Raw genomic sequence first — 25,465 nt, forward strand, 5'->3', positions numbered from 1 at the left:
AGTTTCTCCCTTTCTATATTTGTAACTCATATCTCCAACAGTGAGAATCCTGGTTTCTATCCTCAGAAGATCTACTTACTTTTGATTAGCCTCCTTTATCCCATGCATAAATGCCCTTCCCATTTTGTTTCAGCACTGACCCCACACTAGTCCTCTCTCTGCCCCCTTACACGGATGCTTTCATATTTGGTCTCCTTTAGTGGTTTTTGGGTGGATTATTAAGGAGGAAGCACACAAGCTGGGATGTGTCATTCTTGTTTTTCTTTATTCTTTTTTAAATTGGTATTGTTATTAAAGATTATAGACTCATGTAGTTATAAGAAATATAGAGAAATCCTTTAAACACTTTGACCAGTTTCCCCCAACGATAACATTTATTTAAATTTCACTTAGTTAACATACAGTGTAATATTAGTTTCAGGTGTACAATATAGTGATTCATCACTTACATACAACACTTAGTGCTCATCATGATAAGGGCACTCATTAGTCCCCATCACTTATTTCACCCATCCCCCCACCCACCTCCATTCTGGTAGCCATCAGTTCTCTATAGTTAAGAGTCTGTTTCTTAGTTTGCTTCTCTCTTTTTTTCTCTATGCTCCTTTGTTTTGTTACTTAAATTTTTTTTTAACATTTTACTTATTTTTGAGAGAGACAGAGTGCGAGCAGGGAAGGGTCAGAGAGAGAGGGAGATACAGAATCCAAAGCAGGCTCCAGGCTATGGGCTGGAGCCCAACACGGGGCTTGAACCCACAAACTGTGAGATCATGACCTGAGCCAAAGTCGGACGATTAACCAACTGAGCCACCCAGGTGCCCCTCCTTTGGTTTGTTTCTTAAATTCCACATATGAGTGAAACCATATGGTATTTGTCTTTCTGTGATTTATTTCACTTAGCATTATACTCTCTAGTTCCGTTGTGTCATTGCAAATGGAAAGATTTTATTCTTTTTTTATGGCTGAATAATATTCCAGTGTGTGTGTGTGTGTGTGTGTGTGTGTGTGTGTGCGTGTGCGTGTGTGTGTGTGTGTGTATACTTACAAACATACACTCCACATCTTTTTTATCCACTCATCAGTCAGTGGACACTTGAGCTATTTCCATAATGTGGCTATTGTAGATAATGCTCCCATAAACATTGGAGTGTATATATGTCATTGAAATAGTATTTTTAGTATATATACTGTTGAATTAGTATTCTGTGGATAAATACCTAGTAGCGTGGCTGCTGGATTATAGGGGAGTTCTATTTCTAACTTTTTGAGGAACCTCCATGCTGTTTTCCAGAGTGGCTGCACCAGTTTGCATTCCCACCAACAGTACAAGAGTGTTCCCCTTTCTCCACATCCTCGCCAGTGCCTGTTGTTTCTTGCATTGTTGATTTTAGGCATTCTGACAGGTGTGAGGTGATATATCATTGTAGCTTTGATTTGTATTTCTCTGGTAATGAGTGATGTTAATCATCTTTTCCTGTGTCTGTTGACCATCTGAATGTCTTCTTTGGAAAAATGTCTATTCGTGTGTTCTTCCCATTTTTAAATTGGATTGTTTTTTGGGTGTTGAGTTTGATAAGTTCTTTATATATTTTGGATATTAACCTTTTATCAGATATGTCATTTGCAAATATCTTCTCCCATTCCATAGGCTGCCTTTTAGTTTTGTTGATTGTTTCCTTCATTCTATAGAAGCTTTTTATTTTGATGAAGTCCTGATAGTTTATTTTTGCTTTTGTGTCCCTTGCCTCAGGAGGCATATGTAGAAAGAAGTTGCTATGGCTGATCTCAGAGACATTACTGCCTATGCTCTCTTCTAGGATCTTTCTGGTTTCAGGTCTCACATTTAGGTCTTTAATCCATTTTAAGTATAATTTGGTGCATGGTGAAAGAAAGTAGTCCAGTTTCATTCTTCTGCATGTCTCTGTCCAGTTTTCCTAGCACCATTTGTTGAAGAGACTGTCTCTTTCCCAATGGATATTCTTCCCTGCTTTGTCAAAGATTAAATGACCATACAGTTGTGGGTTCATTTCTGGGTTTTCTATTCTATTCTTTTTTTTTTTTTTTTTTTTTTTTTTTTTTTTTTTCAACGTTTATTTATTTTTGGGACAGAGAGAGACAGAGCATGAACGGGGGAGGGGCAGAGAGAGAGGGAGACACAGAATCGGAAACAGGCTCCAGGCTCTGAGCCATCAGCCCAGAGCCTGATGCGGGGCTTGAACTCACGGACCGCGAGATCGTGACCTGGCTGAAGTCGGTCGCTTAACCAACTGCGCCACCCAGGCGCCCCTCTATTCTATTCTATTGATGATTGTGTCTATTTTTGTGACAGTTCCATACTGTTTTGATTACTACAGCTTTGTAATATAGCTTGAAGTCCAGAATTGTGATGTCTCCAGCTTTGCTTTTCTTTTTCAGGATTGCTTTGGCTATCTGGTGCCTTTTGTGGTTCCATACAAATTGTAGGGTTTCTTGTTCTAGTTCTGTGAAAAATGCTGTTGGTATTTGGAAAGGGATTCTATTAAATGTGTAGATTGCTTTTGGTAGTATAGATATATACTATATATACTATAAATATATATAGATATATCTGGTAGCATAGATATAATGTATAGATACATATTTTAGCAATATTTGTCCTTCTTACCCATGCACATGGAAGTCTTTCCACGTTTTTGTGTCATTTTCAGTTTCTTTCATCAGTGTTTTATAGTCTTTCAGCTCTTTGGTTAGGTTTATTCCTAGGTATCTTATTGTCTTTGTGTAATAATAAATGGGACTGATTCCTTAATTTCTCTTTCTGCTCCTTCATTATGTCTAAAATGCAGCAGATTTCTGTGCATTGATTTTGCATCCTGCAACTTTACTGAATTCTTTTATCAGTTCTAGCAGTTTTTTTTGTGGAGTCTTTTGGGTTTTCTCTATATAGTATCATATCATCTGCAGATGATGAAAGTTTCACCTCTTCCTTGCCAATTTTGACGCTTTTTATTTCTTTTTGTTGTCTGATTTCTATGGCTAGGACTTCTAGTACCATGTTGATTAAAGTGGTGAGAGTGGACATTCCTGTCTTGCTCCTGATCAGAGAGGAAAAGTTCTCAGTTTTCAAATGCCATTGAGGATGATTCTAGCTCTGGATTTTGCATATATGACCTTTATCATGTTGAGGTATGTTTCCTCTAAACCTACTGTGTTGAGAGTTTTTATCATGAATGGGTGTTGTACTTTATCAAATGCTTTTTCCTCATCTATTGAAATGATCATATGGTTCTTACCTTTTCTTTTATTAATGCAATGTGCCACATTGATTGATTTGCAAATATTGAACCAGGCCTGCAACCCAGGAATAAATCCCACTTGATCATGGTGAATTATTCTTTTAATGTATTGTTGGATTTGTTTTGCTAGTATTTTATTGAGAATTTTTACAGTCATGTTCATCAGAGAAACAGGCCTGTAGTTCTCTTTTTTAGTGGAGTCTTTGGTTTTGGTATCAGGGTAATGATAGAATGAATTTGGCAGTTTTCCTCCCTTTTCTAATTTTTTGAATAGTTTGAGAAGAATAGGTATTAACTGTTGTTTAAATGTTTGTTAGAATTGGGGCACCTGGGTGGCCAGTGGGTTAAGTGTCTGACTCTTGGTTTTGGCTCAGGTCATGACGTTGCAGTTCCTGAGTTCAAGCTCCGTATCAGGCTCTGCACTGACAGCAGAACCTGTTTGGGATTCTCTCTGTCTCCCTCTCTCTCTGCCTCTCCCCTGCTCGTGTGCTCACTTTCTCTCTCTCCCTCTCTCTCTCCCTCTCTCTCTCCCTCTCCCTCTTCCTTTCCCTCTCCCTCTCTCTCAAAATAAAGAAATAAATTTTAAAAAAATATTTGGTAGAATTTGCCTGTGAAGCCATCTGATCCTAGAGTTTTGTTGGGAGATTTTTGATTACTGATTCAATTTCTTTGCTGGTTATTGGTCTGTTTAAATTTTTTCTTTTTTCAGTTTTAGTAGGCTATATGTTTCTAGGAATTTATCCATTTCTTCCAGGTTGTCTAGTTTGTTGGCATATAATTTTTCATAGTTTGTATTTCTGTGGTGTTGGTTATTTCTTCTCTCCCATTTGTGATTTTATATATTTGGGTCCTTTCTCTTTTATTTTTGATTGGTCTAGCTGGAGGATTATTAATTTTATTAACTTTTCAAAGAACTACCTCCTGGTTTCATTGATCAGTTCTGCTTTTTGTTTTGTTTTGGTTTTTAGTTTCTATATAATTTGTATCTGTTCTAATCTTTATTATTTCCTTCCTTCTACTGGTTTTGGGTTTTTTTTGTTTTTCTTTTTCTCGCTCCTTTAGGTATAAGGGTAGGTTGTTTATTTGAGATTTTTCTTGCTTCTTGAGGTAGACCTGTATTCCTATAAACTTCCCTTTTATGACTGCTTTTGCTGCATCCCAAAGGTTTTGAATCTTCCACTGGTAACATTTTACAAAACTATAGTATAATATATATATTAGTCTGCTAAGGCTGCCATAACAAAATACCGCAGACTGAGTGGCTTACACAACAGAAATATATTTCCTTACAATTCTCAAGGTTAGAGGTCCAAGATCAAGGGGTTGGTGGGTTAATTTCATGAAGCCTCTCTTGTAAAATTTTTTTTAACGTTTATTTATTTTTGAGACAGAGAGAGACAGAGCATGAACAGGGGAGGGTCAGAGAGAGAGGGAGACAAGAATCTGAAACAGGCTCCAGGCTCTGAGCTGTCAGCACAGAGCCCAACACAGGGCTTGAACTCACGAACTGCGAGATCATGACCTGAGCTGAAGTCGGACGCTTAACCGACTGAGCCACCCAGGCGCCCCTGAAGCCTCTCTTGTAGATGGCTGTCTTCTTCCTGTGTCCTCATGTGGTCTTCCCTCTTACATGTTGGTATCCTAATCTCTTCTTAATAGGACACTATCAGATTAGAGCACGCTCATAACACCTCTTTTTCCCTTAATCACCTCTTTAAAGACCCTGTCTCTAAATAAAGTCACATTCTGAGGTATTGAGAGTATGAACTTCAACATATAATTTTGGGTGGACAGGAATTAGCCTATAACAAATATTTTAAACAATCTATTGATGTTGATGCAATACATGGGTGTTATTCACATTTCCCCAGTTTTACTTGTGTACTCATGTGAGTGTGTGTGTGTGTGTGTGTGTGTGTGTGTGTGTGTCACTGTGTACATATGTGTGTATTGGTGTATGTATGTGTATATGTGTGGTGTATGTGTGTATGTGTATGCATGCATGTGTGTATGTGTATGTCTGTGGGGGGGGCGTATGTCTGTGTGGGGGGGAGGTGTGTGTATTGAGTTCCATTTGATTTTATTGCCTCTGTGCATTCATGTATCCACCACCACAGTCAAGATACTAAACAGTTTCAACTCCTCAAGGATCCTTCATGTTGCTCTTTTATACCCATACCTACTTCCTTCCTTCCTCCAGCCTCTAACCCCTACAATCACTCATCAGTCCTTGATTTCTAAAACTATCATTTCAAAATGTTGTTTAAAAAGAATCACACAGAATGTAACCTTTGGGAATGACTTTTCTTGCACATCATACTTCCCTGGAGATTCAGGGAAGTGTTGCCTGTACAGTAGTTCGCTTCTTTTTATTGCTGAATATTAGTCCATTGGGTTGATATACCACAATTTAACACTCACGTTTTCTTTTTTTAATTTTTTTAATGTTTATTCACTTTTTTTTCTATTATGAAATTTATTATCAAATTGGTTTCCATACAACACCCAGTGCTCATTTAACAGGTGCCCTCCTCAAGCCCATCACCCACCCCCCCATAAACCCTCAGTTTGTTCTGTTTTTAGGAGTCTCTTATGTTTTGGCTCCCTCCCTCTCTAACCATTTTTTTTTCTTCCCATCCCCCATGGTCTTCTGTTAAGTTTCTCAGGATCCACATAGGAGTAAAAACATATGGAATATGTCCTTCTCTGTATGACTTATTTCACTTAGCATAACACTCTCCAGTTCCATCCATGTTGCTACAAAAGGCCAGATTTCATTCTTTCTCATTGCCACGTAGTATTCCATTGTGTATATAAACCACAATTTCTTTATCTATTCATCAGTTGATGGACATTTAGGCTCTTTCCATAATTTGGCTATTGTTGAGAGTGCTGCTATAAACATTGGGGTACAAGTGCCCCTATGCATCAGTACTCCTGTATCCCTTGGGTAAATTCCTAGCAGTACTACTGCTGGGTCATAGGGTAAGTCTATTTTTAATTTTCTGAGGAACCTCCACACTGTTTTCCAGAGCGGCTGCACCTGTTTGCATTCCCACCAACAGTGCAAGAGGGTTCCCGTTTCTCTACATCCTCTCCAGCATTTATAGTCTCCTCTTTTGTTTATTTTAGCCTCTCTTCACTGGCATGAGGTGATATCTGTGTGTGGTTTTGATTTGTATTTCCCTGATGAGGAGCGACGTTGAACATCTTTTCCTGTGCCTGTTGGCCATCTGGATGTCTTCTTTAGAGAAGTGTCTATTCATGTTTTCTGCCCATTTTTTCATTGGATTATTTGTTTTTCGGGTGTGGAGTTTGGTGAGCTCTTTATAGATTTTGGATACTAGCCCTTTGTCCTATATGTCATTTGCAAATATCTTTTCCCATTCTGTTGCTTGCCTTTTAGTTTTGTTGATTGTTTCCTTTGCAGTGCAGAATTTTTTTATCTTCATGAGGTCCCAATAGTTCATTTTTGCTTTTAATTCCCTTGCCTTTGGGAATGTGTCAAGTAAGAAATTGCTGCGGCTGAGGTCAGAGAGGTCTTTTCCTGCTTTCTCCTCTAGAGTTTTGATGGTTTCCTGTCTCACATTCAAGTCCTTTATTCATTTTGAGTTTGTCTTTGTGAATGGTGTAAGAAAGTGGTCTAGTTTCATCCTTCTGCATGTTGCTGTCCAGTTCTCCCAGCACCATTTGTTAAAGAGACTATTTTCCATTTGATATTCTTTCCTGCTTTGTCAAAGATTATTTGGCCATGCTTTTGTGGGTCTAGTTCTGGGGTTTCTATTCTATTCCTTTGGTCTATGTGTCTTTTTTGTGCCAATACCATGCTGTCTTGATGATTACAGCTTTGTAGTAGAGGCTAAAGTCTGGGATTGTGATGCCTCCTGCTTTGGTCTTCTTCTTCAAAATTACTTTGGCTATTTGGGGCCTTTTGTGGTTCCATGCAAATTTTAGGATTGCTTGTTCTAGTTTCAAGAAGAATGCTGGTGCAATTTTGATTGGGATTGCATTGAATGTGTAGATAGCTTTGGGTAGTATTGACATTTTAACAATATTTATTCTTCCAATCCATGAGCACAGAATGTTTTTCCATTTCTTTATATCTTCTTGAATTTCCTTCATAAGCTTTCTGTAGTTTTCAGCATACAGATCTTTTACATCTTTCGTTAGGTTTATTCCTAAGTATGTTATGATACTTGGTGCAGTTGTGAATGGGATTAGTTTCTTTATTTGTCTTTCTGTTGCTTCATTATTAGTGTATAAGAATGCAACTGATTTCTGTACATTGATTTTGTATCCTGCAACTTTGCTAAATTCATGTATCAGTTCTAGGAGACTTTTGGTGGAGTCTGTCGGATTTTCCACGTATAATATCATGTCATCTGCAAAAAGTGAAAGCTTGACTTCATCTTTGCCAATTTTGATGCCTTTGATTTCCTTTTGTTGTCTGATTGCTGATGCTAGAACTTCCAACACTGTGTTAAACAACAGCGGTGAGAGTGGACATCCCTGTCGTGTTCCTGATCTCAGGGAAAAAGCTCTCAGTTTTTCCCCATTGAGGATGATGTTAGCTGTGGGCTTTTCATAAATGGCTTTTATGATGTTTAAGTATGTTCCTTCTATCCCGACTTTCTCGAGGGTTTTTATTAAGAAAGAATGCTGAATTTTGTCAAATGCTTTTTCTGCATCGATTGACAGGATCATATGGTTCTTTTCTTTTATTAATGTGATGTATCACATTGATTGATTTGCAAATGTTGAACCAGTCCTGCAGCCCAGGAATGAATCCCACTTGATCATGGTGAATAATTCTTTTTATATGCTGTTGAATTCAATTTGCTAGTATCTTATTGAGAATTTTTGCATCCATATTCAGCAGGGATATTGGCCTGTAGTTCTCTTTTTTTACTGGGTCTCTGTCTGGTGTAGGAATCAAAGTAATGCTGGCTTCATAGAACGAGTCTGGAAGTTTTTCTTCCCTTTCTATTTTTTGGAATAGCTTGAGAAGGATAGGTATTATCTCTGCTTTAAATGTCTGGTAGAATTCCCCTGGGAAGCCATCTGGTCCTGGACTCTTATTTGTTGGGAGATTTTTGATGACTGATTCAATTTCTTCGCTGGTTATGGGTCTGTTCAAGCTTTCTATCTCCTCCTGATTGAGTTTTGGAAGCGTGTGGGTGTTTAGGAATTTGTCCATTTCTTCCAGGTTGTCCAGTTTGTTGGCATATAATTTTTCATAGTATTCCCTGATAATTGCTTATATCTCTGAGGGATTGGTTGTAATAATTCCATTTTCATTCATGATTTTATCTATTTGGGTCATCTCCCTTTTCTTTTTGAGAAGCCTGGCTAGAGGTTTATCAATTCTGTTTATTTTTTCAAAAAACCAACTCTTGGTTTCATTGATCTGCTCTACAGTTTTTTAGATATATATTGTTTATTTCTGCTCTGATCTTTATTATTTCTCTTCTTCTGTTGGATTTGGGGTGTCTTTGCTGTTCTGCTTCTATTTCCTTTAGGTGTGCTGTTAGATTTTGTATTTGGGACTTTTCTTGTTTCTTGAGATAGGCCTGGATTGCAATGTATTTTCCTCTCAGGACTGCCTTTGCTGCATCCCAAAGCGTTTGGATTGTTGTATTTTCCTTTTCATTTGTTTCCATATATTTTTTAATTTCTTCTCTAATTGCCTGGTTGACCCATTCATTCTTTAGTAGGGTGTTCTTTAAGCTCCATGCTTTTGGAGGTTTTCTAGACTTTTTCTTGTGGTTGATTTCAAGCTTTATTGCATTGTGGTCTGAAAGTATGCATGGTATGATCTCAATTCTTGTATACTTATGAAGGGCTGTTTTGTGACCCAGTATGTGATCTATCTTGGAGAAGGTTCCATGTGAACTTGAGAAGAAAGTATATTCTGTTGCTTTGGGATGCAGAGTTCTAAATATGTCTATCAAGTCCATCTGATCCAGTGTATCATTCAGGGTCTTTGTTTCTTTATTGATCCTGTGTCTAGATGATCTATCCAATGTTGTAAGTGGAGTATTAAAGTCCCCTGCAATTACCACATTCTTATCTATAAGGTTGTTTATGTTTGTAAGTAATTGTTTTATATATTTGGGGGCTCCCATATTTGGTGCATAGACATTTATAATTGTTAGCTCTTCCTGATGGATAGACCCTGTAATTATTATATAATGCCCTTCTTCATCTCTTGTTACAGCCTTTAATTTGAAATCTAGTGTGTCTGATATAAGTATGGCTACTCCAGCTGTTTTTTGACTTCCAGTAGCATGATAGATAGTTCTCCATCCCCTCACTTTCAATCTGAAGGTGTCCTCAGGTCTAAAATGAGTCTCTTGTAGACAGCAAATAGATGGATCTTGTTTTTTTTATCCATTCTGATACCCTATGTCTTTTGGTTAGTGCATTTAGTCCACTTACATTTGGTGTTATTATAGAAAGATATGGGTTTAGAGTCATTGTGATGTCTGTAAGTTTCATGCTTGTAGTGATGTCTCTGGTACTTTGTGGTCCTTGCAACATTTCACTCACACAATCCCCCTTAGGATCTCCTGTAGGGCTGGTTTAGGGGTTATGAGTTACTTCAGTTTTTGTTTGTTTGGGAAGACCTTTATCTCTCCTTCTATTCTAAATGACAGACTTGCTGGATAAAGGATTCTCAGCTGCATATTTTTTCTGTTCATCACATTGAAGACTTCCTGCCATTCCTTTCTGGCCTGCCAAGTTTCGGTAGACAGATCCGTCACGAGTCTTATTGGTCTCCTTTTATATGTTAGGGCATGTTTATTCCTAGGTGCTTTCAGAATTCTCTCTTTATCCTTGTATTTTGCCAGTTTCACTATGATATATCATGCAGAAGATCGATTCAAGTTACGTCTAAAAGGAGTTCTCTGTGCCTCTTGGATTTCAATGCCTTTTTCCTTCCCCAGTCAGGGAAGTTCTCAGCTATGATTTCTTCAAGTACACCTTCAGCACCTTTCCCTCTCTCTTCCTCCTCTGGAATCCCAACTATGCGTACATTATTTCGTTTAATTATGTCACTTAGTTCTCTAATTTTCCCCTCATACTCCTGGATTTTTTTATCTCTCTTTTTCTCAGCTTCTTCTTTTTCCATAATTTTATCTTCTAATTCACCTATTCTCTCCTCTGCCACTTCAATCCAAGCTGTGGTCACCTCCATTTTATTTTGCAGCTCATTTATAGCATTTTTTAGCTCCTGCTGACTGTGTCCTAGTCCCTTGATCTCTGTAGTAATAGATTCTCTGCTGTCCTCTACACTTTTTTCAAGCCCAGCAATTAATTTTATGACTCTTATTTTAAATTCATTTTCTGCTATATTGCTTAAATCGTTTTTGATCAGTTCGTTAGCTGTTGCTACTTCCTGGAGTTTCCTTTGAGGAGAATTCCTCCGTTTCGTCATTTTGGATAGTCCCCGGAGTGGCGGGGAACTGCAGGGCTCCTCCTCTGTGCTCTCTGGAGTAACTTGTGTTGGTGGACGGGCGCAGTCAGACCTGATGTCTGCCCCCAGCCCAACTCTGGGGCCACAGTCAGACTGGTGTGTACCTTATCTTCCCCTCTCCCAGGGGCAGGACTCACTGTGGAGTGGTGTGGTCTCTGTCTGGGCTACTTGCACACTGCCAGTCTTGTGGTACTGCTTCTATGGGATCTGGCATATTAGCCAGGTTGGATCCGCAAGGTGCACAGGGGTGGGAGGGGCAGACTCTGCTCACTTTGCCTTCAGTGGTCCGCTTCAGGAGGGGCCCTGCGGCACCAGGAGGGAGGCAGACCCATTGGAGGGATGGATCCACAGAAGCACAGTGTTGGGTGTTTGTGCAGTGCAGGCAAGTTCCATGACGGAAAATGGTACCCTTTGGGATTTTGGCTGGGGGATGGGCAGGGAGACGGCGCTTCCCAGCACCTTTGTTTCCTGCCAAGCTGAGCTCTGTCCTCCGGGGCTCAACAACTCTCCCTCCCACTCTCTGAGCAGAGCTTTTGACTTATAACATTCCAGATGTTAAGTCCCATTGGCTGTCAGAACACACTCCATCCGGCCCCTCCGCTTTTGCAAGCCAGTTGGGGGCTCTGCCTTGCTGGGTGGGCTGGCTGCCTCTCCACCGCCCTGGCTCCCTCCTGCCAGTCCATGTAGTGCGCACTGCCTCTCCGCCCTTCCTATCCTCTTCCGTGAGTTTCTCGTCTATGCTTGGCCCTGGAGAGTCTGTTCTGCTAGTCTTCTGGTGGTTATCAGGGTAAATTAGGCAGATGTGGGTGGAATCTAGGTGATCAGCAGGACACGGTGAGCCCAGCACCCTCCTACGCTACCCTCTTCTCCCCAGTGTTTGTTCATTTTTGAGAGAGAGAGACAGAGTGCAAGTTGGGGAGGGGCAGAGAGAGAAGGAGACACAGAATCTAAATCAGGCTCCAGGCTCTGAGCTGTCAGCACAGAGCCTGACACAGGGCTTGAACTCATTAACCATGAGATCGTGACCTGAGCCAAAGTCTGATGCTTAACTGACTAAGCCACCCAGGCACCCCAACACTCACCTTTGATTCTTTTTTTTTTTTTAATGTTTATTTATTTTTGAGAGAGAGGGAGACATAGCGGAAGCAGGGGAGGGGCAGAGAGAGACGGACACACAGAATCTGAAGCAGGCTCCAGGCTCCGAGCTGTCAGCACAGAACCTGATGTGGGGCTCGAACTCAGAAACTGTGAGATCATGACCTGAGCCAGAGTCAGATGTTCAACTGACTGAGCCACCCAGCCGCCTTTTATCACTCCCCTTTTATATTTTTTATTTTTTTAAATTTTTTTCAATATATGAAGTTTTTTGTCAAATTGGTTTCCATACAACACCCAGTGCTCATCCCAAAAGGTGCCCTCCTCAATACCCATCACCCACCCTCCCCTCCCTCCCACCCCCCATCAACCCTCAGTTTGTTCTCAGTTTTTAAGAGTCTCTTATGCTTTGGCTCTCTCCCACTCTAACCTCCTTTTTTGTTTTTTTCCCCTTCCCCTCCCCCATGGGTTTCTGTTAAGTTTCTCAGGATCCACATAAGAGTGAAAACATATGGTATCTGTCTTTCTCTGTATGGCTTATTTCACTTAGCATAACACTCTCCGGTTCCATCCATGTTGCTACAAAAGGCCATATTTCATTCTTTCTCATTGCCACGTAGTACTCCATTGTATCACTCCCCTTTTAAAGGATAGCTGGGATGATTCCAGTTTTGGCCTATCACAAATAAAGCTGCTCTGAACATTCCTATGTAGGTTTTTTTTATGAACATAAGTTTTCATTTCACCAAAAGTGCAAATGGTAGTTACATGTTTAGTTCTGTATGAAAAGGCCCAACTGTTATCCAGAGTGGCTTTAACAGTTTACATTCTCACCCAGCGATCTATTTTCTTCACATCCTTGCCAGCATTAGGTGTTGGCACTATTACTTTAGCCACTCTGAGAGGTGGTGTGTGCTGAGACAGAAAGGCTGGATGGGCTGGGGTTGGTTAAGCTCTGATAAAGTAGTTTCTCTTGGGCAGGAGGGGAACAGAACGCTCCAAGTATCCCTCAGAATGGCCATTGTGTTAGTGTCTTCAGCTGCTGTAACAAAATGCCATAGGCTGGAGCACTTAAACGACAATAATTTATTGTCTCATAGTTCTGGAGGCCAGAAGTCCAGGACAAGTCCCGACTGATTTGGTTGCTGGTGAGAGCCCTAATTCCTGGCTTACAGACAGCTGCCTTCTCACTGTGTCCTCACATGGCCTTTCTTCCGCATGGGCACTAAGAGGGAGAGACACAGGGCTCTACTTCTTCTTAAAAGGTCACAGTCTTGTCAGATTAGGACCCCACCCATATGAGTTTATTTAACCTTAATTACCTCCTGAAAGTCTTAACTCCAAATATAGTCACATTGGGGGCTTAGGAGCCTTGACACACGAATTTGGAGGGAACACACAGTTCAGTCCATCGCCATTACTCTGTTCCCACTTGCTAGAAGCCTGAGGGGATTTTCTCTGTTGTTGAGGGCAAGACCCTGGTATGTCTCAGGAAAGTTTAGGGCTCCCCTGAGACCATGACTTTTTAACTCTCACGCCAGCTAGGCGTGGCCTCCAGTGTTCATCCTTATGGGTCCCCTTTCCCTTCCTGTTTCAGGCTCCAGCCTCTGTTCCTGGTAAGCTGTGAGCACTTAGCCTGTCTCTCCAGTTATTAGGGCATTGGTTTGCCCTATGACTGCAATTCTCTGATGGATTCTAAGAGGAGTTATTGATTTCAATTTGCTCAGCCATTTTCTTATTGGGGAGATAGAGCTCTTTACCTGTCAGGCCAGAGACTGGAGCTAGTATTATGTTTCTGTTTTTTTTATTGTTATTGATTGAGTGGTTGACTGATTTTATTTATTTATTTATTTATTTATTTATTTATTTATTTATTTATTTTCAACATAATTTATTCTCAAGTTAGCTAACATACAGTGTATACAGTGTGCTCTTGGTTTTGGGGGTAGATTCCGATGATTCATCACTTACATACAACACCCAGTGCTCATGCCAGCAAGTGCCCTCCTCAATGCCCTTCACCCATTCCCCCTCCCCCCGTCAACCCTCAGTTTGTTCTCTGTATTTAGGAGTCTCTTATGGCTTGCCTCCCTCTCTGTTTGAAACTATTTTTCCCCTTCCCTTCCCCCATGGTCTTCTGGTAAGTTTGTCAAGTTCCACATATGAGTGAAACATGATATCTGTCTTTCTCTGACTTATTTTACTTAGCATAATACCCTCCAGTTCCATCCATGTTGTTACAAATGGCAGGATTTCATTCTTTCTCATTGCCAAGTAGTGTTCCATTGTGTATATATAAACCACATCTTCTTTATCCATCCATCAGTTGATGGCATTTGGGCTGTTTCCATAATTTGGCTATTGTTGACAGCGCTGCTGTAAATATTGGAGTACATGTGTTCCTATGAATCAGCACTCCTGTATCATTTGGATAAATTCCTAGTAGTGCTATTACTGGGTCCTAGGGTAATACTATTTTTAAATTAAAAAAAAACCATTTTTTGACGTTTATTTACTTTTGGGGTGGGGGAGAGAGAGAGAGAGAAAGAGAATGAAAACAAGTGGGGAAGGGGCAGAGAGAGATGGAGACACAGAAACCGAAGCAGGCTGCAGGCTCTGAGCTGTCATCACAGAGCCTGACGCAGTACTCGAACTCACAGGGCATGAGATCATGACCTCAACTGAAATCAGATGCTCAACTGACTGAACCACCCAGGTGCCCCTCTATTTTTAATTTTTTGAGGAACCTCCACACTGTTTTCCAGAGCGTCTGCACCAGTTTGCATTCCTAACAACAGTGCAAGAGGGTTCCTGTTTCTCCACATCCTCACCAACCTCTCTTGTTTCCTGAGTTAATTTTAGCCACTCTGACCAGTGTGAGGTGGTATCTCAATGTGGTTTTGATTTTATTTCCCTGATGATGAGTCATGTTGAACATCTTTTCATGTGTCTGTTGGCCATCTGGATGACTTCTTTGGAAGAGTGTCTATTCATGTCTTCTGCCCATTTCTTCACTGGATTATTTGTTTTTTGGGTATTCAGTTTGGTAAGTTCTTTATAGATTTTGGATACTAACCCTTTATCTGATATGTCATTTGCAAATATCTTCTCCCAATCCATCAGTTGTCTTTTAGTTTTGTTGGTTGTTTCCTTTGCAGTGCAGAAGCTTTTTATCTTCATGAGGTCCCAATAGTTCATTGTTGCTTTTATTTCCCTTGCCTTTGGAGATGTGTTGAGCAAGAAACTGCTGCGGCTAAGGTCGAGAAGTTGTTGCCTCTTTCCTCCTCTGGAGTTTTGATGGTTAAATGTTTCACATTTAGGTCTTTCATCCATTTTGAGTTTATTTTTGTGTATGGTGTAAGAAAATGGTCCAGTTTCATTCTTCTGCATGAGTCTGTCCAGTTTTCCCAGCACCATTTGGTAAAGAGACTGTCTTTTTTCCATTGGATACTCTTTCCTGCTTTGTCAAAGATTAGTTGACCATATGTTTGTGGGTCCAGTTCTGGGTTCTCTATTCTATTCCATTGGCCTGTGTGTCTGTTTTTGTGCCAATACCATACTGTCTTGATGATTACAGCTTTGTAATACAGCTTGATATCCAGGATTGTGATGCCTCCTGCTTTGGTTTTCTTTTTCAACATTACTTTGGCTATTTGGGGTCTTTTGTGGTTCCATACAAATTTTAGGATTGTTTGTTCTAGCTTTAAGAAGAATGCTGGTGCAATTTTGATTGGTTTTGCTTTGAATGTGTAGATTGCTTTGGGTAGTATTGACATTTTAACAATATTTATTCTTCCAATGTTTTTCCATGTTTTTGTGTATTCTTCAGTTTACTTCATAAGTTTTCTATAGTTTTCAGCATATAGATCTTTTACATCTTTCGTTAGGTTTATTCGTAGATATTTTTATGGTTCTTAGTGCAATTGTAAAAGGGATCGATTTCTTAATTTCTCTTTCTGCTGTTTTATTATTGGTGTATAGAAATGCAACCGATTTCTGTACATTGATTTTGTACCCTGCAACTTTGCTGAATTCATGTATCAGTGCTAGCAGCTTTTTGGTGGAGTTTGTTGGGTTTTCCATGTAGAGTATCGTGTCATCTGCGAAAAGTGAAAGTTTGACTCCTTCTTTGCCAATTTTTGATGCCTTAGATTTCATTTTGTTGTCCGATTGCTGAGGCTAGGACTTCCAACACTATGTTAAACAACAGCGGTGAGAGTGGGCATCCCTGTCGTGTTCCTGATCTCAGGGGGAAAGCTCTCCAGTTTTTCCCCATTGAGGATGATATTAGCTGTGGGCTTTTCATATACGGCTCTTATGATTTTAAGGTATGTTCCTTCTATCCCAACTTTCTTGAGGGTTTTTATTAGGAAAGGATGCTGTATTTTGTCAAATACTTTTTCTGCATCTATTGAAAGGATCATATAGTTCTTATACTTTCTTCTATTAATATGATGTATCACACTGATTGATTTGCAAATATTGAACCAGCCCTGCAGCCCAGGAATAAATCCCACTTGATCATGGTGAATAATTCTTTTAATATACTGTTGGATTCGATTTGCTATTATCTTGTTGAGAATTTTTGCATCCATGTTCATCAGGGATATTGGCTTAAAATTCTCCTTTCTTATGGGGTCTCTGGTTTGGGACTCAAAGTAATGCTGGATTCATATAATGAGTCTGGAAGCTTTCTTTCCATTTCTATTTTTTGGAATAGCTTGAGAAGAATAGGTATTAACTCTGCTTTAAATGTCTGGTAGAATTGCCCTGGGAAGCCATCTGGCCCAGGACTCTAATTTGTTGGGAGATTTTTGATAACTGATTCAATTTCTTTGCTGGTTATGGGTATGTTCAAATCTTCTATATCTTCCTGTTTGGTAGTGTGTGGGTGTCTAGGAATTTGTCCATTTCTCCCAGGTTGTCCAGTTTGTTGGCATATACTTTTTCATAGTATTCTCTAATAATTGTTTATATTTCTGTGGTATTGGTTGTGATCTGTCTTTTTCCATTTGTGATTTTATCTGTTTGCATCCTTTTCTTTTTGAGAAGTCTGGCTAGGGGTTTATCAATTCTGTTTATTTTTTCAAAAAACCAACTCTTAGATTAATTGATCTGTTCTACTGGGTTGTTGTTTTTTTTATTTTGTATTATATATTGTTTATTTCATATTCTCTAATCTGTCTTATTTCTCTTCTTCTGCTAGCTTTGGGGTTTCTTTGCTGTTCTGCCTCTAGTTCCTTTAAGTGTGCTTTTAGATTTTGTATTTGGGATTTTTCTTGTTTCTTGAGGTAGGCCTGGATTGCAATGTATTTTCCTCTTAGAACTGCCTTTGCTGTATCCCAAAGAGTTTGGACTGTCATGTTTTCATTTTCATTTGCTTCGTTCTTTTTTTTTAAATTTCTTCTCTAATTGCCTGGTTGACCCATTCATTTTTTAGTAGGATGTTCTTTAACCTGCATGCATTTGGAAAACTTCCAAATTTTTTCTTGTGGCTGATTCCAAGTTTCATAGCATTGTGATCTGAAAATATGCATGGTATGATCTCAATTCTTTTATATTTATTGAGGGCTATTTTGTGACCCAGTATGTGATCTATCTTGGGGAATGTTCCATGTGCACTCGAGAAGAATGTGTATTCTGTTGCTTTTGGATGAAAAGTTCTGAATATATATGTCAAGTTCATCTGGTCCAGGGTATCATTCACAGTCATTGTTTCTTTATTGATTTTCTGCCTAGATGATCTGTCCATTGTTGTAAGTGGCATATCAAAGTCACCTGCAATTACCGTATTCTTATCAATAAGATTGCTTATGTTTGTGGTTAATTGATTTATATATTTGGGCACTTCAAATTGGGGGCATAGACATTTATAGTTGTTAGCTCTTCTTGATGGGTAGACCATGTAATTATGATATAATGCCCTTCTTCATCTCTTGTTACAGCCTTTAGTTTAAAATCTAGTTTGTCTGATATAAGTATGGCTACTCTAGCTGTCTTTTGACTTCCAGTAGCATGATAGATGGTTGTCCATCCCCTCACTTTCAATTTGAAGGTGTCCACAGGTCTAAAATGGGTCTCTTGTAGACAGCATGTAGATAGATCTCGTTTTTTTATCCATTCTGATACCCTATGTCTTTCGATTGGAGCATTTAGTCTGTTTACATTCAGCATTATTATTGAAAGATGGATTTAGTGTCATTGTATTATCTGTAGGTCTTATGCTTGTGGTGATATCTCTGGTCCTCTGTAGTCTTTGCGGCATTCCACTCACAGAGTCCCCCTTAGGATCTCTTGCAGGGCTGGGTTAGTGGTCATGAACTCCTTCAGTTTTTGTTTGTCTGGGAAGGCCTTTATCTGTCCTATTCTGAATGACAGCCTTGCTGTATAAAGGATTCTTGGCTGCATATTTTTCCTATTCAGCACATTGAATATTTCCTGCCACTCCCTTCTGACCTGACAGGTTTCAGTGGACATGTCTGCTACTGCCCTTATGTGTCTTCCCTTGTAGTTTAAGGACCATTTGTCCCTAGCTGCTTTCAGAATTCTCTCTTTATCTTTGTTTTTTTTTTTTCCAGTTTCACTATGATATGTCATGGAGAAGACCTATTCCTGTTATGTCTGAAGGGAGTTCTCTGAGCCTCCTGGATTTGGATGTCTGCTTCCTTCCCCAGATTAGGGAAGTTCTCAGCTATAATTTGTTTAAGTAAACCTTCATTCCCTTTCTCTCTTCCTTCTTCTTCTGGAACGCCTATGATACAGATATATTATGTTTCATTGAATCACTTAGTTCTCTAATTCTCTCCTCATGGTTTAGTATTTTTTTATCTCTCGTTTTCTTGGCTTTATTATTTTCCATAATTTTTTCTTCTATTTTACTTATTCTCCCCTCTGCTTCTTCCATACTTGGTGTCTCTGCATCTAGTTTACTTTTCACCTCATTTACAGTATTTCTTATCTTAATTCGTTGTGACTATTTTTTGGTTCCTTGATCTCTGCAGTAATAGAGTCTCTGCTGTCTTCTATGTTTTTTTCAAGCCCAGAGATTAATCTTATGACTATTATTCTAAATTCTTGATTAGATATATTGTTTATATCTGTTTTGAGCAATTCTCTAGCTGTCATTTCTCCTGGAATTTCTTTTGAGGAGAATTCTTCCATTTTGCCATTTTGGCTAGTTTTCTGTCTCTTATGTATTTTAATAGCTTGTTATGTGTCCTGCACCTGTAAGCACTACTATGTTAAAATGGGGTCATATGCTGTCCAGGGCCTGACCCTTCAGGAGGTGTTTTTGGAGTATGTTATATTCTCTCTGTTGTGACTCTGGTTGCTTTATCTCCCTACTCATAATGGTGGTTTGGACCTTCTACCAGGTGTGCTTTGAGTTGTTTGTTGAAGCAACCCTGGAAAAAAATATTAAAAAGGTGGCGGGTTGTGGTGGAAGAAACCTTATCCCATACAAAGAGAGAAATGATAGGGGCAGGGAAAAAGAAAAGAAAAGAAAATTGACCAAGCAGAGAAACTATATGGCTTAATCCAGAGAGAGAGAGGAAAATAATAAAGGAGATACAGAAGAGGTGTAAAAAGAATAGATTAAATATGTCTGCTTAAATAATACAACAACCAGAATAGCCAGACTAGAGAAAGGAAGAAATAAGAGGAAGAAAGGGATATAAAATAAGAATTGACCGAGAATTAAATCAGAAAATGCAAAACTGCTAGGTGCCTTGGAACTGGTGGCTGCACTGATCAGGAGGAGGGCCTGTGTGGTTGGTCAGTGTCAATCTTGCCCCTGTAGATACACAGGTACCAGGCACAGAAGGGCGTGGTTTGGTGTAGGCGGCTTCCCTGAAGCCCCACCTTTTTGGTGATTGGGAGAAAAATGGCGACACCCCAGTCTCTCCTCTCTGGACCAGGTGTCCCAAACCACTATTCAGGCCATCCTCACTGTGCTGAGTGGGTGCGAGTGGGTGGGTTTTGTCCGCTCCAGAGTCTCCCATGCCTCCCAGGTGCTTGGCTGGGATTCAAACCCTAATGTCTTAAATGATCCCACTCTGCCCACACGCCCTGGTTCCAGGGAAGTGCCACTCTGCTCAGCCAGCCAACAAAAGGTCTCTGGCTGGCAGGTACAAGTAAGGTCTTCTGTCCTTGGAATGACTCTTTGCCTTTTTCCCCCAGCACTCAAGGTAGCAGATTGGTTTCTCTGACTGCAGACTGTGCCTCTGAGCTAGTTACCAAGCCCAAGGCTGGTTCTCCTTCTCCCCAGGCACACGAACAGGGAAGCTGGCTCCAATCTAGCTGCTGTTAGAAATTAGATACTACCACCCTCCCAAAGTTGGGAGGTACCTAATGGAAAACTGGGCAAATACTACCTGTTTGTCAGGAATAACCCATGGACCACTGCATTCTGGAATAATAGTCAACAGTTTTGAGATTGGAAAAGCTCTTAAGATCAGAGGAAAAATTTTCTGTGGAGAGCTACATTAAAGATCTGGGTTTTCGGTTTTGTGCACATTATCTACTACTAAAACAAATATTTATTCACTTAAGTATGGGCAAATGGAGATTGTGGGGCACCATAAGAAGAAAATAAAATCTATGGGAATTTAAGGAAAAAATAAAATTGCTTATATAAAAATTAGAACTAGCAAAAGATAGATTTGCAATGTATTTAAAAGGTTGGCTAATGATTATTACATAGAGATTATATGAGAGAAATAAAGTTTTCACAAAGACAAAAAAAAAAGAAAGAAAGAAATTGGATCTTTCTCTGTTTTTTTCCAGTCCCCAGCCCATGGTTTTTCTCTTGTCAAAATACAATCCCACATTTCCACAGCCTCTCTTTCTCTTCCTTTTATTTCTCCACAGGAGGGGATTCCTCCCCTCTGTTCTTATGCCGCCCGTTTTATCTCTCCTGGTTCATAATCATGCACCTGTGGCCCACCAAGTTGTCCCTGTGGGCCCCTGGAGATGTATCTGTTACTCTGCAGCCTGGACTCTTAGAATTCCAAGTCCTCTGGCCTCAACACTGCTGTGTTTGAGGGAAGAGGGAACTTCGGGTCCCCCTACTTCGCCGTATTGACTGGCAGCTCTGATTGATTTGTATTTAAATTCTAATAAGTTTACATACAGTACAATATTGGTTTCAGGATTTTATTGTGTTTTTAATTTGGGTTTGTGTATGTTCACTGTATGTTCACAGAAATTCAATGGGTTTTCATCTGTCGGTCTTGCCTCCTGCCACCTTGCTGAACTCACTCATTAGTTCTGGAGGGTGGGTTGCCATGTTTGGCTTCTCAAGCCTGTGCCATCCTTGAGTTAAGTGCCACACCTCCTCTCTCTTGGTGCCACCTCTACCCATGTGTGGTCACCGAATGTTCTGCTATGGGGACTGCCTGAGACTACTGGTGGGTTGTCTGGGCTCCCAGCTTTGGGTGTTTGTTTCCGTGATGAGTGTGTGGTGACCTTGCTTTGGGTCTTCTCCATTAGGTGGCCAATTCCTGGAGTTGTGTAAGATGAAAACTTCTGACTGTACTTGCTTGCAGACCAGCTTCTTGTGAAATGACCCACCTGGGACTTTCCTGGGGCCCCCTTCCTCTTTTGGGCTTATTCCTAGGACACACTTATAAATGGATTATAGGTATCCATTTGTTTTCTTTCCCTCAACTTTTTAGTATGAAAAACTATAACGGCACAGAAAATTTGGCATAATATATACTGATCACCCACATACCACAACCTTAATTTGACAAGGTTTTTTTTTTTTTAAATGCTTATTTATTATTTTGAGAGAGAGAGAGAGAGAATGAGAACAAGGGAGGGGCAGAGAGAGAGGGAGACACAGAATCCAAAGCAGGCTCCAGGCTCTGAGTTGTTAACACGGAGCCTGATGTAGGGCTGGAACTCAGGAACCGAGAGATCATGACCCGAGCCGAAGTCGGATGCTTAACCGACTAAGCCATACAGGTGCCCCCTTAATTTGGCAGTTTTTAACTTTGCGCTTTATTATTTGTTTATACCTTTCTTTGTATCTCTCCATACTATGTGTATGCGTGTGTGTTTTCAAACATTTTGAAAGTAAGTGACAGATACAGTGATACTCTGCTCCTAAATATTTCACAGGCATCTTGTAAAAATGAATGCATCTTCTGCCTAACCACAGTACTGCTGTAACACCTGAGACACTTAATTATAATTACTTAATGCTGTCCAATATTCAGACCATATTTACATCTTTCTATAATTATTCCAAAATGTCTTAGATGGTAAATTTTTTGGAACTAGGATCCAGCTGAGGATGATGCATTGAACTGTCAATGCTGTTCTGGTGGCAGAAAACAGCCACTTTATTGTGCTCACAGAACCTGTAGGTCAGGGGTTCCAGACAGGGTACAGGGCAGATGGCCTGCCTCTTCTCCATGTCACTGGTATGGGAAGATTGGACAGCTGGGGTGACCCAAAGGCCAGGTCTGGAACCATCTGGGGGCTCCTCTCCATGGGCCTGGGAGGGAGTGTCACAAAGAGTCATTCAGGTAGCAAGTGGTCCAGCAGGACCACAAGGCAGGCATAAGGCTTCTGATCTCAGAAATCTCTCCATATCACCTCCACCCAGACCCCCGCAAGGCACAGGGAGGGACATAGGCTCATCTGGGAGGGTGAGTGCCCAGGTCACACTACAGAAGGGGATGTGGGATGAGAGATGCCCTTGAGGCTGTCTTTGGAAAATATGGTCTGCTTGCTGCAATGTGTCTTTAGTCTTTTTAACCTGGAATAGCTGATTCACCCCCAAGGCTGTCTGTTTGAAGAGATCTGGTAGTTGTCTTGTAGGCCATCCCCCATTCTGGATCTGCCCAGCTGTTTCCTGATAGTGTCATTCAGTCTGCTTCTCTGTCCCTTGTACACAAGGGACTGTATAAACTGGAAACTAGGCCTAAAGGCATAATCACATCCAGAGTAAGCATATTTAGCACAAACATCCACTTATTTTAAAATTTGATCAGGATATGACTGCTTTTGTCTTCTGCAATAAAACTAAGGTGAGTACAAGTTGGAATTAAGGTGATGGCTCAGTCAGTTAAGCATCCAACTCTTGATTTTGGCTCAGGTCATGATCTCATGGTTCATGAATTTGAGCCCCATGTCAGGCTCCATGCTGACAGCACATAGCCTGCCTGGAATTCTCTCTCCCTCTTTCTCCGCCCCTCCCCTGCTCATGCTCTGTTCCCCCGCCCCCCAGAATAAATAAACTAACTTTGGGGAAAAGAAAGAATTAAGGAGGTGATGGACACAGACACCAAGAGACAGTGGGCACCCCACTGTCTCAGTGGGATGCCCTGAGGGGGACATAGTGGCACCTGAGTGGAGTTCTGGTCACAGGCATCTCCTGAGCTTAGTCACAGAGAGCATCAGGCAGTCCCCAAATGAGGAACTGTTGAAGGCGAAAGGCGGGGAGGTACTGTATCTGTCAGAATTTTCAGTGTTAATACATGACAGAGGCTATGGAAACATCTCACATTCAGGGAGGCTAAAACAGCCTGACAGATAAAGGCATTGCCTGAGCTGGACCAGAAGGGGTGCTCCAAGGGTCATAACTGGGCCAGTTGACAAGACTAGGATGCAGGTGGTGTGATTCTTGTCCTGAAGCCAGAGCTGCATGGCAGCCATGTGAGAACACGCTTACCTCCTTAGGAAACATGTAACACAGGGTCATGGCTCAGAAAACCGTCTCGTGTGTGTGTGTGTGTGTGTGTGTGTGTGTGTACACATGTGTGCATATACGTGCAGAGAGTACCAGCCAGCCACAAAGCACACGGGGAAATGTTGCCAGATGGTAAGTCTGGGTGAAGGACATGTGGATGTTCTCTGTAATAGCTTTGCACCTGTTGTATGAGTTTGAAATTGTTTCCAAAGACTAAATATTAAAAGTAACCAAAAAAATTAGCTGAAGGAAGATTCCATTTCTGGCTGCTAAAAAAATCAAGGCTGAAGTAATGTAACAGTGCATGTTAACTCTACTGGAATTAGAGTTTAAAAAATCATAAAAACAAACCATTATGAAAAAAAATCAACGCTATCCTCAGAGAATAAGATGAATGCCAATATTGAAAAATAACTTTAATTTTTACAATAAAATGTAATAAACACAAGAGATTTCCATACCAGACACAACAACCATGAACTTACGATGTGTTGAAAATACCTCTTTACCCTCAGTTTTGAGGTTTCAAGCACAGGATGAGGTAATAGTCTGTTTACAGAGAACAGAAGGAGCAATCCTCACGAGAAAAATGTGTAAACTTACTAAGCTTAAATAATCCAAATCAGAACAACTTCAAGCAAGGTTCCATCATCTGCTTCTCAAATCTTCAAAAACATAGAAATGAAATGGTTGTTAGCACAGCCCTGGGGAGAGTGGTGTGTGTGTGTTGCCAGTAGTGCTGAAAACAGGTTCAGAGAACCCCACTCTGCCAACACTTGGAGCCACTGACAGTCAGCCTCAAGAATGGACTGCTGTGGAAAAAAAGCAAATAAGCAGAAATGTGATTTATATGAAGATATTCACAACAAATAGTTTAAAGTAACTGGCATTTCCATGGGGAGAGACTGTAGGGGCAGTGTTCTAGTTGCCGTTCCAGCTCATGGGGCATTCACTTAGCCACCCAGTGGGCATCTGTTGTGCATCCACCATCTGTTGGGCAGTAGATACTGGATAAAAGCAGAATATACAATTTAATCACCACCTGCACCCTGCTGAAAGATATGTTTAGGTGTTTAATGACAAAAGATCAGATCATGACCTGAGCCTACTTTGAGGAGATTCATATACTTCAAGTTTAACAAGGTATTTTCCTTCAGACTACTTAAAATAATAATTGGACATAACCATGAAAGAAATAAGAAAAATATGGAAGATCTTCAGAGCAGTGGTTTGGATGTTCATGATGTAGCCACTTCTGGCAGTTGAGATATGTCTCATTTCCTCAAGGGAGTAGAGCACGTTTTTGCATCCTTAGTACTGTGGCCATTTGGGGTGGGATCAGTCCTGAGCTGGAGGATGCTGAGTGCCTCCACCATGAGATGCCTTAGCCTTCCCCTTCCCAGTTCTGATAACCAGCAGTATCTCCAGACATTGCCAGATGTTCCTTGGGGAACAAAATGGGTCCTGATTGGGAACCACTGGAATGATATGAATTAAGCTGCTGGTTTAAAAAAAGTAACTTTGGCATCTGTATTTTAACCTGTTATGCTCCAGAGTCAGAAATGCAAGGATGAAGTGTCCCAGCTCAATCACAAGATCCTTCAGCTAGGAGAGGAGGCCTCTGTCCACCAGGCCCAAGACGAGAAGAACCTCATCAACATTCAGCTGTTAACACAGAGACTGGAGGAGGCCGGGCACCAGGAGGAGCTGCAGGTGAGTGGTCTAAAAACATCAGCAACATGGGGCGCCTGGGTGGCTCAGTCGGTTAAGCGTCCGACTTCAGCTCAGGTCACGATCTCGCGGTCCGTGAATTTGAGCCCCGCGTCGGGCTCTGGGCTGATGGCTCAGAGCCTGGAGCCTGTTTCCGATTCTGTGTCTCCCTCTCTCTCTGCCCCTCCCCCGTTCATGCTCTGTCTCTCT

The 25,465-nt window shown here is 40.7% G+C and overlaps 1 protein-coding gene across 3 annotated transcripts in view; it reads left to right on the forward strand.

The window, feature by feature from the left end:
- The window catches only part of NINL (ninein like), a 175,430-nt gene that overhangs the window by 137,177 nt on the left and 12,788 nt on the right, over positions 1-25,465 (forward strand). For all 3 annotated transcript variants that reach the window (XM_060610471.3, XM_060610472.3, XM_060610473.3), the window contains one exon: positions 25,100-25,258. In XM_060610471.3, the coding sequence (XP_060466454.3) occupies positions 25,100-25,258 (159 nt within the window). The remainder of the gene's footprint in view (positions 1-25,099; positions 25,259-25,465) is intronic.

This window comes from Panthera onca, chromosome A3 (assembly GCF_046562875.1).
Source record: "Panthera onca isolate mPanOnc1 chromosome A3, mPanOnc1 haplotype 2, whole genome shotgun sequence".
In the NCBI taxonomy this organism is placed as follows: domain Eukaryota; kingdom Metazoa; phylum Chordata; class Mammalia; order Carnivora; family Felidae; genus Panthera; species Panthera onca.